This window comes from Pelmatolapia mariae, linkage group LG5 (assembly GCF_036321145.2).
Source record: "Pelmatolapia mariae isolate MD_Pm_ZW linkage group LG5, Pm_UMD_F_2, whole genome shotgun sequence".
NCBI classification, from domain to species: domain Eukaryota; kingdom Metazoa; phylum Chordata; class Actinopteri; order Cichliformes; family Cichlidae; genus Pelmatolapia; species Pelmatolapia mariae.
In genome coordinates, this window is record NC_086231.1 from 22,070,790 (window position 1) to 22,085,766 (window position 14,977).

Genomic DNA, 14,977 nt, shown 5'->3' on the forward strand with positions numbered 1-14,977 from the left:
TGATCTTCCAGCCTCTGTCCTCTGCCTTAGCTGCCAAACTGGCATACCGCAGCTTCTTACACTCAAATGCTTCCTCAATTGCTTCCCCCCATGGTACCGTCAGTTCAATGACGTATGCAAGTTTTGGGGAGTTAGACCAAAGGACGAGGTCTGGTCGCAGAGTAGTTGTTACAATCTCTGTGGGAAAAATTAGCCTCTGATCCAAGTCCACTTGCATCTGCCAATCCCTGGCAACCTTCAGCGGGCCCAGGTCCGGGGTTGAGGGGTTCGTCCTCGGCTTTTCTCCCTCTCAGACAAATGTTGATGAAAACTGACGCTCCTCTTGGTTCGTGAAAGGTTGAGCGTTGATGGATTTTCTTTTACACTCAATTTTCTCGGCTAGACACCTGACGACCTGGTTGTGTCTCCATGTGTATCTGCCCTGAGGCAGATACTAAGGGACAGAAATGGTGCTGATGGCCCAAATATGTGAAGTATTTATTTAAACGTTGATAGAGAAAGTCATTCTTGAAAATAATGAAAATAGCAAAAGTCAAATGAAAATAGCAAAAGTTATTCCAATCCATAAAAACGGAGAGAGATGTCAGTTTACCAATTACAGGCCAATATCACTACTCCCACAGTTCTCAAAAATTTTAGAAAAGTTATTTGTTAATAGACTTGATAAATATATAGAGAAGCATAATCTCCTAAGTGATTACCAATATGGCTTTAGAGTGAAAAGGTCCACTTCGATGGCAGTGATGGAACTTGTAGAAGGGATATCTAATGCAACAGATAATAAGGAATATACTGTTGGTGTTTTTATAGACTTACAAAAGGCGTTTGATACAATTGATCATTCTATATTAATGAATAAACTAGAGAGATATGGCATAAGAGGGATAGCATATAAGTGGATGAAAAGTTACCTGGATGACAGATATCAATATGTTGAAATCAATAATGTAAAATCTAATCAGTTGAAGGTAACTTGTGGTGTTCCTCAGGGCTCTGTGCTGGGCCCTAAATTATTCATATTATATATAAATGACATATGTAGTGTTTCCAAACTGTTAAAATGTGTATTGTTCGCTGATGATACCACTCTGTATTGCTCAGGTAAAGACCTAGAACAGCTTCTGACTACAGCGGAAAAGGAGTTAAATATATTAAAAAACTGGTTTGATGTAAATAAGTTATCGTTAAATATAAAGAAAACAAAATTGATTATTTTTGGCACTAGACAAATGAAAAATGTATCTAAAATCAGGGTTAATGGAATTGAAATTGAAAGAGTGTATGAAAATAAATTTCTTGGAGTGATAATTGATGATAAGCTGAGCTGGAAGTCTCATATAAATCATGTGACAACAAAAATGTCAAAAACCATTGCTATTTTCTACAAAACAAAGCATGTCCTGAACAAAAAATCATTATACACACTTTATTGTTCTCTGTTGTATCCATATATGACTTATTGTCTGGAGATATGGGGTAATGCATATAAAACAAATACTCTTCCTATTTTCAAGTTACAAAAAAGAGCTATAAGAATTATAAATCAATCAAACTATATAGAACCAACTAACATTTTGTTTATTAATCTGAATACCCTAAAATTTTATGATTTAGTCGAATATAAAATGGCACAGATAATGTATAAAGCACAAAATAACTTGCTTTGCCGCAGTATTCAGAAGCTGTTTAAAGTCAGAGAGAGTCAATATGACTTAAGGGGAACAGATGTCTTTAAAAAAAACAAGATAAAGACAAACATAAAGCAAAGATGTGTTTGTGTTAGAGGAGTTAACCTGTGGAATAGTTATGACAGTGATTTAAAAAGGTGTAGTTCATTTTCCTTGTTTAAAAACATGTTTAAAAATAGAGTATTAGAAAAATATATTAATCAAGAATGAAAAGAGCAAAAATAATAATTCTGAAACTCTTGATTGTTTTGCTTTGATGTAGTTATCTAAGGTGGAAAGTTTTTTGTTTGTTTGTTTGTTTGTTTGTTTGTTTGTTTTTGCTTTGCTTTGTTTTATTCTTTGCTTCGAGCCCTGTGTACAGGAGCTGCATGCAAAAGATTTTTTGTTAAAAGGGTTGGCATAATAAGCAAATGCTTCAGCCAATACCTTTTGATTAGCCTTGTCTCATGATTTTTGCTTTGTGGTAATATTTATTTTGTATTCTGTATTCACTAAGATATTTGAATGCTAATCAATAAAATCAATCAATCAATCAATCAATTCTTTGCATCAACAATACATCAATCAAATGTACTGAACGCAACAAATAAACTTTTACTTATTGTATGAAACCTAAATTTCAGAAAAAACTTTGATTCTTCGCAGCTCATGCACTCAGTCTCTTGATTACATCCATGTTCTTTAACATCTTTGGAAAATGCATTTTAATTTTACTTTAAGAAATATGCAAAACATTAATGAATATAATCTTAGTTAAAAATATGCTTTTAGAGCTGTTATTAATTAAACAGTTAACACACTTTCCAGTTTCCTTCAGCCTTCTTTTCATGATACTTCTTTGGAAAATGGTAGACAATAGGTTAATGTCAATGTAATAAATTACCAAAGTAAAGATGATTAAGGATTATTATTGTTTTTTAAATTACTGAGTTATTATTCTTTTAAACGAATACAGTGGAACCCCGACTTACGAATACCCCATTTAACGAAAAATTCAAGTTACGAAGGCACTTAACGGCAATATTTCTGCCCCTGTTACGGCAAAATGCCCGCGTAACGAAATCCGCTGGCTCTGATTGGCTGAGCCCAGAATGCCTACAATGCCCACAATGCCTTCCGAATCATGTGACAACCCCTTGGCTTTCCTACTTGGGCTTTGCTGTTCCACTTAAACAACGTATTGTTGTTGCAGTTAGCAATTAGCCTAATTATCTGGGCTTACCTATTAAAACTAATAATAGTTTTAATAGGTAAGCCCAGCAGCAGCCTATCCTAATACTTAATAGTGGGTAGACATTCAGTAGAGCTGGTACTCAAACTAAAGTCATCAAGATACCTGAGTGATATTTTTAATTTCTATTTTAATGCAACATTTCCAGTTGATTCACTTTCTCTTATATTCTGCTTGGATCCTAATTTGCTCTCTATCACTTCTTTATAGTCTCTTCTACTCATTTCTCCTTCAGTTCTTTCTTCTCCAAATAAGTTACGCACTCATCACACTTGTGCACAGTTTATAACCATGGCACTAATAACTTAAGTTACATCATTTGGTAAGATACATTTACACAACGCTTTGTAATTATGTTGAGAAATATACATTTTAAACATAAGGTCAACAAAACTTAATCTGTATGAGTGTCATGGGATTCACGTGGCCCCTCAGCTACATGACCTTGAATGGGGCCCTTTAGCTAAATATAGCTGTCCAATTGGAATTGCCTAATTTAAAATTGTCACACCATTAACAGCCATTTCTTAATTGCTTAAAAAATTTTTTATAAATAATATTACATTTCCAAATTTTTAGAATTTTTTATACATACATACATACATACAGAAAGAAAGAAATTATCTTTTACTGGAACAATTCTCTGCCTGTTATTATAACAGACATACAATTATGCCAGGTGTGTTTATCATTTTTTTCTTTCTAAAAGTTAGTAGTTATTAAACTATGGCTGAGACAATCACACAACGGGCAATTGCGAGATCTGGTACAAAGTTTTTGTCAGGGGTTGTGTGTGGAGGCGTGGAAGAGATGACCCAAACGCAGGACTCACGGTGCAGAAATGATGAGGGTTTATTGGAGCGGGTGAATGAACAAAGCAGGAACGGTAGGACTGACTAGCTGACTGAAAGACTGAATAACTGAGGACTAACGGGAACGACAACATAACATCAATGACACGACAAAGACCAGGAGAGAGCTGAGGACTTAAGTATACTGGCTGAATAATGACTGATAGGTGACAGGTGAGTGAACAGCTGAACATAATGAACTAATGATAAATGGGAAGAGGACTGAACATAATGCACACAGACCAAGGTTAACACAATAAAACAGGAAGTGGAACAGGCAGTAGATAAACAGTGAACATGAACTGAAAATACTGGGTCAACGACCCAGAAACCCTGACAGTTTTCAACAATTCAAAATAAAGTCAAGTCCATTAAGAGCAAATTGTTTATTTAAATTTTCAATATTTTATGGCATTTAAAATGAGGAAAATTTGAACTACACATATTTTTGTCCTGCAAGACAGTGAAAATGCCCTGTCAAAAACCTTATGTGCAGAATAGAGACAAGATTTCAAAAAAATGCTGTCACCTCCCCAAAATAAAGTTTTAAAAAGTTTTTTCCCACCCTGAAGAGAAATTGATGATGATATTTTTGCTGTTTTGAAATTCTTCCATTGATTTCAGCTCAACATTATTAGCACGTCTCCCATCTTATAATGTCTGCTTTAAGTTTTATCAACGCTGATCTGTGTGACGGATACACAGGTGGGTGAAAGGTTCAGCAGCCTTGGTGAGCAGCATGTGATAAGCCTGTCGAAACCCACGATTCATGACAGCATAGAGCACGGGGTTGATGCAGCTGTTGAGCCAGGTGAGGTTGGTAAAGAACATGTATAGTACCTGAGGGGCGTGGTTCGGTTTGTCGGCTGTGTTCAGCAGCACAAAGGGGACATAGCAGAACACAAAGCACAGAAAAACAGTTAAGCACATCCGTGTTATGTGCTTAATTTCCTTTTTATCCACTGCAACTGTCAAGTGTGATGCGAGCATTGCATTTGTGGGAGTAGGTGGTGCAAGGTCAGCTTCAGATGGGGGCTCAGTTTTTAAGGTCTTAAGTGAACTTTGAGCAGACTGGCAGGACTTTTCACCAGCTGCCTCTATACCCTGAACCAGTTCTGTCTGGCTGCACGTGTTTGTTATGACAGAATTTACACTACTATCGTCAGTCTCTTGATCTGGTGTTGGTTTCCTCCTGGATGACTGTTGGCTGAACCTGTAACGGAGCAGAGCTTGTGTTGCCACCAGGACATGTTTGTAAATGAGCAGGTAGAATGCACCAACAAAGCTCAGGCCAACAAGAAAGCTGAAAACTAGCAGGATGGTGGTGTAAGGATGACCCCGGGTACGATGGAAGCTGCATGTGCACACCTGTGGCACAAATACATAGACAGACCAGAGTGGACCAAAGCTGACCAGGCTGAATGTCCACGCAGAGACAAGGAGTAAAACAAGACCACGTTTAGAAAAAACACGGTCAAACATAACTCTCTTTGCAACCAGGAGATATCTACTCAATGCAATCAGGCAGAGAGTGAAAATGGAAACAGAGTTGGAGAGGCAGACGAGCAGGCCGAAGACTCTGCACCACAGCTCACTGCTGCGCCACCTGAGGTGTAGATAGGAGTCGATGGAGAAGGGCTGCAGGATGGTGCAGTACAAGAGATCAGATGCAGCCAAGTTGACAATGAGCACATTGAAGCGAGTCCTCAGACGTGGGTCAAAGGCAAAAGCCAGAATAGTCATCAGGTTCCCCACCGTACCTGTGATGGTTACAGCACATCCCCACAGCACAGCAAAGTACCGGTAGATTTCAACAGAAGGACTGTAGCAGGAGAGAACGTCCTTGGTGTGGTTTGTTTGATTCATCATTATTCTGTCAACTAATATAAACAGAAGATAGGAATCAGAATATAAGTAAACAAAATCCTGTTGCCTGCCCTCACCTCAAAAATTTTCAATGTCAGCTAATCCTCGAGGTTTCAGGCAGTACAGTGAAGTGAACAAATGTAATCATTGGTTTTTGATGGTTAGTAAAGAAAAATAATTATGAACAATTGTAAACAAAACAGTTCAACTATCTGCAGTGAAACTGTTCTGGCTTTCAAACAAAGTTCTCAACTAAAAAAATCCTTCTGTTTTTGCTAGAGGAAATGACTAGTTACCAGCTTATTCAGGAACAGATGGTTAAATATTGTAATAATACTTAAAATTATTATTAATAATAGGTTATTAAAGGAATATCTGCCTCAACAAAATGCAGTAACAAAATAGACAAAACCAACAATCAGCGTTTACTTTCATTTTAACTTAACAGAAAGTTGATAAACTAATTAAGGTTTAGTTTCATAAGAGCTCTAACCTAGGTGATATTTTCAAAATTAAGACTTTCCAACAGTTCTAATGAAAAGCAGTTAAATTTTCTCACCGTAAAGTTGATGACTTCCACCTTTCTTTTCATATGGTGATTGGGGGGGTGTTATTCTCTTTAGTTGTCTTGCCTTCTAATTGTGAGATTTCCTGTTTATGTGTTGCAGCACACTTAAAATAACTGGAAAACAAAACACCAGTCACCACACGTTACAACCATGAATTCATTTTAATGATTTTTTTAATATATATAATTTTACTTAGATTCAACATTTAGGAATCCCAGACTTGAACCATTTATTATTATTTTTTTTTATTAATCTACGTTTACAGCAACGTTTCAGTACCCTAATCCTAAATAACATTTATCACATTTGAAGACATTTTTTATTGCAGTTGACAAGAAAAGTTAGCAGGAGTGCTTAAAGTATTGCTACAGTTTCCATTTCCTAAAGCTTCCCTCTAAAGTTTCGCAAGCCAACAGTTTTCACTGGGATACTTTGGGTGATGCAGATTGGAGCACACGAGGCAGAGCAGACAAACAAAACATTTTTATCCCAACACAAACCTGCAACACTGTCAAAAACTTTTTTTTGCATACAACTTCTCATCTGTGCATGTGGTCCTTTTTGCTTCAATGCTGGTGTCTTTCATCACACTGTTTCCACTTCATTCAGATAGTGGTAAAATGCAGTCTTTTTAATGTGCACAAACTGCAATAGAAGCCATGAGTCAACGACTGTCCTGCTGTGCTCGGCATGTGAAAGTCAGTCCATTAAGACACTGAAAATTTTCTGTTTTGCACAGTGTTGTGTAGATGATAAAATAATGAAGACATTTTCACTTATATTTCTCACCGCTTGTGTGCTTTGTGAGACTTTTATATACACGATCTGTGATGACTTGGGGATAATCAGAGGATCATCAGAAAAACAGTTTAGGGGATTTAACAGACTTAGCACGGGTATTTCCTCTTGTTCTCTGTTTCTTATAAAGTCTAAGTTTGTGTTTCCTCTTAAAACCCTAAGAATAAACACCAAGAGCTGCATAGTGCATCAGTAGCCAATGATCTATGATTACCATTACTTCTGCTTTAAGACTTCCTGTAAGAACTATGTATTTCCTGTTCTTCATATCACTCCTTATTTCTGTAAACCTGACACAATACAGACAAAAGCCAGCTGTGAAAATGTTTGTCAGAAACTGCAGACATTGTATCAACACTGTGGGCACCTTTTTCCCTTCATAGGCTACAAAAGCAAAAAAATAAAAATAGAAAAAATTACAGTGGTACAATCCACTATACTTTTACAGCTACAGTATGGATACCAGCTAACATCAGAGGCAACTACTACACCTAACTGCAGCGGGCATGTTTGTTAACGTTTGGATATGTGATGAATCCTTGCAGATGAACCATAAACTTAAGAGAGGTAGGGTTTTCAGTCCAATGTAGTGGATCTTACGACAGATGCAGGTATTTAGTCAGCTGCAGACTGGAGGATGCTGAAAGAAGTCCATGCTTGATGGAAACTGGAGAGGATGGAAACATATATTTTGCTACACGATGTGCCATTAAGAGCCATGTTCATGTTTTTATCATCCTGAAAAACCAGCTGAAGAAACACCAGCTGGTTTGGCTCTTGATGGCACGCGGTTGCCGGCCTCCGATTCACAGTGTGCTTCTTCCTGATTTGTTCTCGCTCTTTCAGCATTAATAAGGAGTGAAGAGGATTGGCCCGTGTGTGGTGCGGATGGGTCCTGGGGCTGGCCTCAGCAGGCTGAGGGGTGTTCCCTGTAGGAGGTGGTGATGAGGGTGAGGATGAGGATGGGAGGCTGGGCCGGGAGGACGTAGTGCCAGCTGATTTGAGGACGCTGCTGCTGCCATTGCTGCAGCAACAGCCAGAGGATTTGGTAAAAGTCCAGCCCCTAGGGTTTTTGGAAGTTCCTTTAAAAAACAAACAAATAGAGAAACAACTTCAGCTGTTGATCCTTTTAAGATTAAACCTAAATGAGGATGAATTTATGAGGGAGAAGTGCTGCATGTAAATAAAAATGAGCATGTACCATAAAGTCTGTGCGCTTCTTGTGCCGACTGAGAAGAGGATTAGGTTTCCCTGCGACTCCATCGCGGTGCCTCCGGCTAGATATATGCTGGAACATTAAATTAAAAAAAAAAAAAATCAGATATGGGATTTCTCGTCATATAATTCACTCAGGATCTATTTTGAGGTTTTTTCCTCACCTGTTTAAGCTGCAGCTCAGAGTTGACTCTGACGTTGCAGATCTCACAGTGGAAGGTGCGTTCCTGAGTGTTAGGGTCGGAGGAGAGCTCCCCTCCCTGCTCAGGGCTGGGTTTAGGACCCAAGCGTGGGTAAGCTTTAATCGGTCCCAGTCCACTTCGAGCCTCCAGAATAGTTTTGTGTTTGGTACCTGGGAACAACAAAAAGAATACTAGAGTGAGCATCTTCCAGGATTTTTTCCCCTCCAATATTTTTCTCTGTTGCCTCTTTGTTGTTGTTTGTCTGATGTTTCCAAGAGCAAGAGTCTCCCATATGGATAAGAAGTTGTTCAAGTGGTTGAAATAAATAAATAAATGAATAAAAAACGACAGAAATCTGAACACCAGCTTTTTAAACTTCCAAAGGATTATGTAACAAGACTAAAAACTCCAGAACAGCCAGTAAATGGACTTTATGATAGAGAATTGAGTGAGAAAATATTAAGTGTAGGTGCTGTGTGTTAAGGTTTTTATCAATTGCCATTTACCATGTTTTAACCTGACATTCTCACCACTAAGTGGCAGTAACGCAGCTGCTTCACGTCTTCAAACATGACACTCAGAACAAGTGAAGAATAACTTCTAAAGAGGCACGCTTCAGTGTTTCTGAAGACGCTTCTGAAAGCTGTACAATTTGTCCACTTCCCCTGGGACTAACCTTTGTTGTGTGCCTCCAGTTGTGAGAGGGAATTAACAGCCACTTTGCAAAGGGAGCAGTAGAGAAGCTTTTTGGCTTTCTCTTCCTCCGACTCTCCTGAAGATGGGCTGGGTGCTGGGGACGGGGTGTCAAGAAGACCAGCTGCTGCTGGTGCTGCAGAATCTGCAGAGGGTGTACTGAGGGCTGCAGAAGGGGAAGGAGACGGTGGCAAAGGCGTGTTGACAGAAGGCAAGAGGGGGCACTCTGTATCTGCTGAGCTTGGTGTGGAAGTAGGAAGGCAGCTAGGGGTTGACGGGGACTCTTTAGAGTTGGGACAGGACTGATTGTCATCTGAAAACAGCACAAAGATCTCTTGTTAGTGAATAATTTAGGGAAAAAAACAAAATCAGCAATAAAATGAACCTTCAGACTCTCCTGATGTGAAAATATATTTTTTTTAGATAAACCAGTTTGCCAGTACTTTCACTTTACATTTCATGACAGGTTCCTGTATTTGAGAGGCGATGCTCACCCTGTTTATTATTGTTAGGATCAGGCTCAGGGCTGGATGGTAAAGGGCCTGGCGGGGAGGGTGAAGCAGGAGGGGGATGGTGTTGCTTGTCACCATCTTGGAGACGGGTTGTTTTGGAAGTCTCGATACCCTTCACCCTTCGAGCATGACGGTTCCCTTTATAGTGGGCTTCTGCCTGGCTCTGAAAAACAAGAGTAAAGCACATGGCACTTTAACATGGCATGTTCATGTCCTTATTTCCAAATGCCCACCACCTTGGTTGTCTGTTCTCCATATTGAACTAAGCAGACTCTAATAGATCATCAAATGAGGTGTCTACAAATAGTAACACACACATAGTAAACCCTAATCAAACAAAATAAGAACGTGTTGCATGCATTTGGCATCTTCATATAGGCTTATTAAATGTTATTTACCATCATGCAATCTTGTACCCCATTTAAATCTTTGGTATGGAGACTAGAAACATGTTTGTCTTGATCTTCTTTCAAGTTTCTGTATAAGTGCAGAAACATGCATAGTTTGAGGCTGAAGGAGTAATGCAACGTCTGTTGAGCTGTCTTTTGCGACGGGTGATGGTGCACCACTGATGAGGCAGTCAGCAAAGATTAGTCTCCAGAATATTCTTGTCTTCCTTCAGCACTGCTGTAATCACAGCACTGGCCTGCTGAGCTGATGATGATTATTGAGCGGTGGGATAATCTGAAATGGGCTGGGGGGATGTGGGTGAGGTGTGACAGTTGACAGTCAGTTGCTGGGCGAAAAGTTTGCATCCACGAGTGTGCACTTAAGAGGATCAGTTCCAAGCTGATCCTCCAAGGGAGCATAAAGAGGTATGGGCATTTAAAGATCTACTGTGGGGATGTCGGATTTTACGTTTCAGTTTTCAGGATGCAACAGGAGACAAGTTATGTATTATAAGTCTGCCATTTCCTCCCACCTACGAAGTGAAGGATTCCCTGGAAAACACACGGATTTAACGTGTAATGTGTGCACTTTCGGAGCCATATCAGAGCTGCATTAAGGTTCCTTTTACACACATTTTATATGTCAGTTATATGGCTTCATCACTGAGGCTTTTATTGCTAAAAAGTCACTGAAAAGACAATATTTCATGAGCTTACCACTTTCTACATTAGCCGTACTTATTTTAGTTGTAATTGTTTATTTTTTAGAGCATTGAAGTCACAGCTTATTCTTTTGAGCTTTCAGTGTAACCGGCAGCTATTCAGACCATAGCTTCCTGTTCTGTCTTCCAACTGTACAAGTTCCTGTACTAGAAACCTCTCTACAGATTCTGCATATTCATAAACACTCTTTTTTTTGATAGAGGTTAAGGTTTGCGGTTACAATTATTACAAATATGTCCACTGGGCACTAACCTCAATGCCCTTACTTTCTGCCTCATTACACAAAAGGTTTGCTGTGCTGGTATTTAACTTTGGCATTTGATGTAAATCATGTGGTGCATGATTTACATCCGAAAATATTCCCCGCTGATACGGAAATCAGTGTAAGCCTCCAAGTTCAGATATTCATGTCCATGTCACTATCAAGTGAAATCAAAGGAAAGGGTGAGGTGTTAGGGTACAAATATAGTTCCTGTAAGCTCCTTATTAATACAGTAATATGACACTGTGTGTGTGACTCTATGTGCATGTGTATGCTCATGCAAACACCTTCTGGAATTAGATCTGTTTCATTATGTCAATAGAAAGGCTGAGAAACCCCCATGAAGCGTGTGCCAGGTACATGTTGGGGCTCTGAGGCAAAGGGTCGACTGGGACGTGTCCAGCGTGCCTCTGTAAGCCTGTGGTATTAACTGCCAATGATAGTTACCCATATAGCCCTCATCCTGATTGGTGATGACAGAAAGGCAGATATAGCTCTGCCTGTGTAACTATACTCCCCCAGCTGGTGCTTCCCTGCAATTAGGCAGGAGATGAGGGGCCTACAACTCGACAAACAAAGGACAGCAGAGAGCTGAAATACCCAGTGGCCTCTCTTGTTGTAACCCAGGCTCTGTGCTGCCGGCCTTCATGTTTTTTTTTGTTTTGTTTTGTTTTGTTTTCTATCTTTTTCTGCAACCCAACAGTTTTCTTGCTGCTTGTGCTTTGATACTTTCACTGTCCTAATGACCTTCAATTTCAAGAAATCAATGAAGGGCTGCCATCCATTCATGCACAAAAAAATCCTGACAGCATCAGAAGTGGGGGCACAGTACATTACAGGATCCAAAGCAATTAATGTCAATGAGGGGTTTTTATGTAAGAAGAAGGTAAATAATACAGCATATGATAAAACAGAAATTATGTCGGGCATAGCAGGTAAAATGGATGGAGAGAAGCTGAGTGAGAGCCAACGGAAAGGAGAATTTAGATGAATGAAGAAGTGGGAATGGGATTTAAGGAGAAAATGAGAGCAAGTGAATGTCCCTAAAATCCTTTTTCTCTCTAAGCAGGATGTGCTTTGATGTTTTATCTATAAACCGACAAAAGGCACTGAAAGCAGATAGAGCTGGTCTAGCAGCCAAATCTACTGAGGACAGACAGCAGTGACAGGAAGAGGGGGTGGAAAGAGGCTTGAGAGGTGAAGAGAAAGACACGGTATAGAGTATACCCCCACACAGGGAGAAGTGGAAACATGAAAACCGATGAGGAAAAAGAAAAGACAAAAGTTGCCAGACGGATGGGAGACAGTAATGAAACATGATTTTGTATCTGCTCGAGGAGGACAAGGAGAGATGGGGAAAGGGAGAGAGAGGTGTCCAGCATGTTACAGCAGTGGTGACGATGGCTAATGCAGCATGGTGTGACGTCAACCTTGCAGCAGAGCTGAGCTGAACACACTGGCAGGCTAATCTGTCCTCTGTGGCCTCAAATGAATTGCGGTGTTATAATTACAGCGTGTGGGACTACAGTGGAGCAGCAGTGATAGGCACCTGACTCCCAGTGACCACCATCAACAATTTGCTTTCGCTTCGTATTCCCTTAAGAGCCACGGCACAGACCAGACAGCATGAGTAAGCCAAGTACGGCACTGTAAGTAGAGTATTCCTTCATTATTAAAGAATGTCCACTATGCTTTAAGCTCCCAGACTCTCAGGTTACTCTGGAAAGTGTTGTAGAGCTGCAGCAGAGCAGATGCACGCTGCCAGCTCATGAGTAAAGCAGCAGGCTGGACAAACAGGTGGCTCAGAATTAGAAGTAAGTCATAAGCCACGCACACACCTGCACGAGCATTTTCATACATGCACATTTCAGTGAACACACAGGTATGCAAATGAGAACATGGTGGAGAGAATTAAAACACTTCCCTATTACACATATCCCACCCCCATAATAATAATGATAATGTCGACCATGTGAGAACACGCAAGGTTTGAGCAGGGGAGATATAATTAAGCGGCCCCTCGCAGAGAGAACAGGGCAGTGTTACACAAGTTTCACATGACTCCCTCCCTGCCTGTGTCCTTTACACACCACTGCATTTAGAGTGCAAGTATTTAGCACTTGGTCCCTGCAATCCAATCATATTTTTAGCCAGGCTTGTATATCAGGCTTTTGTTTGATTTCTGCTCATGTTTTAGGTTAGAGGTTACAGCTGCAAGTCATAAACACCAGGATTTTTCCATCCTTGAAAGCTCTGTCAGTGTCGAATGCATCAATCATTCAAATGCAGCCCCAGCGTTTTGTTGGCAAGACAAGATATTTGCGTCTTGAACTGACGTGTTTTTTTTTCTGGCATTATTTCACTTTTTGCACATATATTGGTGTTAAATAAATACAAAAATGTAGAGATACAGCTTGAGAAGAAGTGTGCTCACCAAGAAATGGTCTGTCCAAATACATATTTTTCCATGCAAAGAAAGTTCTATATCATTAAAATGTATTCCCTGTGCTCACTCGCTGTAACAGACCCGGCAGTAGACAGGCGCAGACTCGTCGGTCATGTCATCCAGTAGCTGCCCACATTATGAATGATTTGCTTTTCAACTTCAGTTAACACTACTGCCTCCTTAATGGGGGACACTCCAATCTTTCCTCTAAAGTTTCATCACTTCAGGCCTCTTTTATTTCAGCCCCCCTTTCCTTGCGTTGGCATAGGCGCCGACTGTTAGTCATAACGTGCCACAAATGTGCTCCATCAGCAATACAGAAACTTCTAGGACTCCATCCTCCTGCTTTACTGTAATCAGCAAACACGTCGCACAAATGTCAATTACAGCCTTGTCAGAGTGGGATAAAGAACAGTTATAGTCACAAGCTTGCTGTCAACAGCTAAGAAATGTTTTTTAGACTTCAAAGTTCATCAAAATCTGTTTGCACAAGTTAAAAAGACAAGTTTTTGGATAATCGGGAACTTATCTGAGGCAACATTCCTTTGAAACTTTAATACTACTATGTGTGTGAGAATTCCAGCAGAAGTGAAGCAAGCAGGTATTTCTCTCCCTTCCTCCCCCCACACTTTTTGGTCGACAAGCTAAAAATGGAGCTGCTAAAGTGTGAACTAAGTTTTCACCTTCTCCAGCTGTGCAGTCAATCACCAACCAACTTCAAGTCCAGACTGCAGACTTTTTAGGTCATGTGCAGTGAGTACAAGTTCAATTCTGGATTAAAGTAATTCTGATATTCATTATTTTAACATGATGTCTTTAACCAACTAAGTTTCTATTAACCCCATCCTTTTATTAACTGCTACACCCGCCAAACTTTAAAATCCTGCAGCAACACTACTCAAAATTCTTGAAGCAAACCTTCTGAAATAATGGGCTAACAAGCCTGGCATGCAAAACTTTCCCAAATCCAATAAAAACTAGAAGCAGAGGTGTTAACATAAGACTAAATTTTATTATAGAAGCATTCAGCACTGGTTTCCACAGTGTGGTAAAGCACTCTACAGTGGATGTGCAAATCTTGAACAGCCACCACAGACTTAAGCTTTTAGCTATTGAATCTAAAGGTCTCTGCATAAAAGGACACACAAGTGCTGATGTAGCGGGTTGAGGAACTTGATTAATAATCCAGGTAAAACTAGGATGCTTTTGCGTTTGAGTGTCACTTTTTCTCCAGCATCCTGCTCACCTAAGCTAAGCTATTAGAAAAAAAAGCTGCTGTTTGTGTTGTGAATTTTACAAGTGGTCAGTTAGTAGGATTTTTATGGCCATGAAAGCAAACCCTGTTCTGGAACTGCTTAAGCTGCCATACCTCTGAGTTGAAGCGTATTTGACAGACGTTGCAGGAGATGATTGGCCGCTTTGTCTTCATCATAGGTGGCCCAAAGGTGTGCGTCATCACAGCCTTTTGGACAGGGTCCATCTGAGGAGAGACAGCCCAGAGGTCACATCAAAGATTCAGCACCACAGGAGAAATTCAGAGGCCAGTGCTTCT

The 14,977-nt window shown here is 40.0% G+C and overlaps 2 protein-coding genes across 3 annotated transcripts in view; both read right to left on the minus strand.

Annotated features, from left to right (window-relative positions):
- Positions 1 to 4,445: 4,445 nt before the first annotated feature.
- Positions 4,446 to 5,639, minus strand: LOC134628210 (G-protein coupled receptor 84-like). Its single transcript, XM_063474980.1, has one exon. The coding sequence runs from the start codon at positions 5,637 to 5,639 to the stop codon at positions 4,446 to 4,448; it is 1,194 nt and encodes a 397-aa protein (XP_063331050.1).
- Positions 5,640 to 6,423: 784 nt separating this feature from the next.
- The window catches only part of LOC134627139 (zinc finger protein 385A-like), a 28,508-nt gene continuing 19,954 nt past the window's right edge, over positions 6,424 to 14,977 (minus strand). For both annotated transcript variants that reach the window (XM_063473072.1, XM_063473073.1), the window contains exons 3-8: positions 14,795 to 14,905; positions 9,588 to 9,768; positions 9,077 to 9,406; positions 8,383 to 8,570; positions 8,205 to 8,291; positions 6,424 to 8,085 (exon numbers count right to left, since the gene is read on the minus strand). In XM_063473072.1, coding sequence (XP_063329142.1) covers positions 7,852 to 8,085; positions 8,205 to 8,291; positions 8,383 to 8,570; positions 9,077 to 9,406; positions 9,588 to 9,768; positions 14,795 to 14,905 — 1,131 coding nt within the window. In that variant the 3' untranslated portion in view covers positions 6,424 to 7,851. The remainder of the gene's footprint in view (positions 8,086 to 8,204; positions 8,292 to 8,382; positions 8,571 to 9,076; positions 9,407 to 9,587; positions 9,769 to 14,794; positions 14,906 to 14,977) is intronic.

Coding starts and splice junctions, on each gene's coding strand:
- LOC134628210 (XM_063474980.1), bottom strand. CDS start 5,639: ATGATGAATCAAACAAACCACACCAAGGACGTTCTCTCCTGCTACAGT.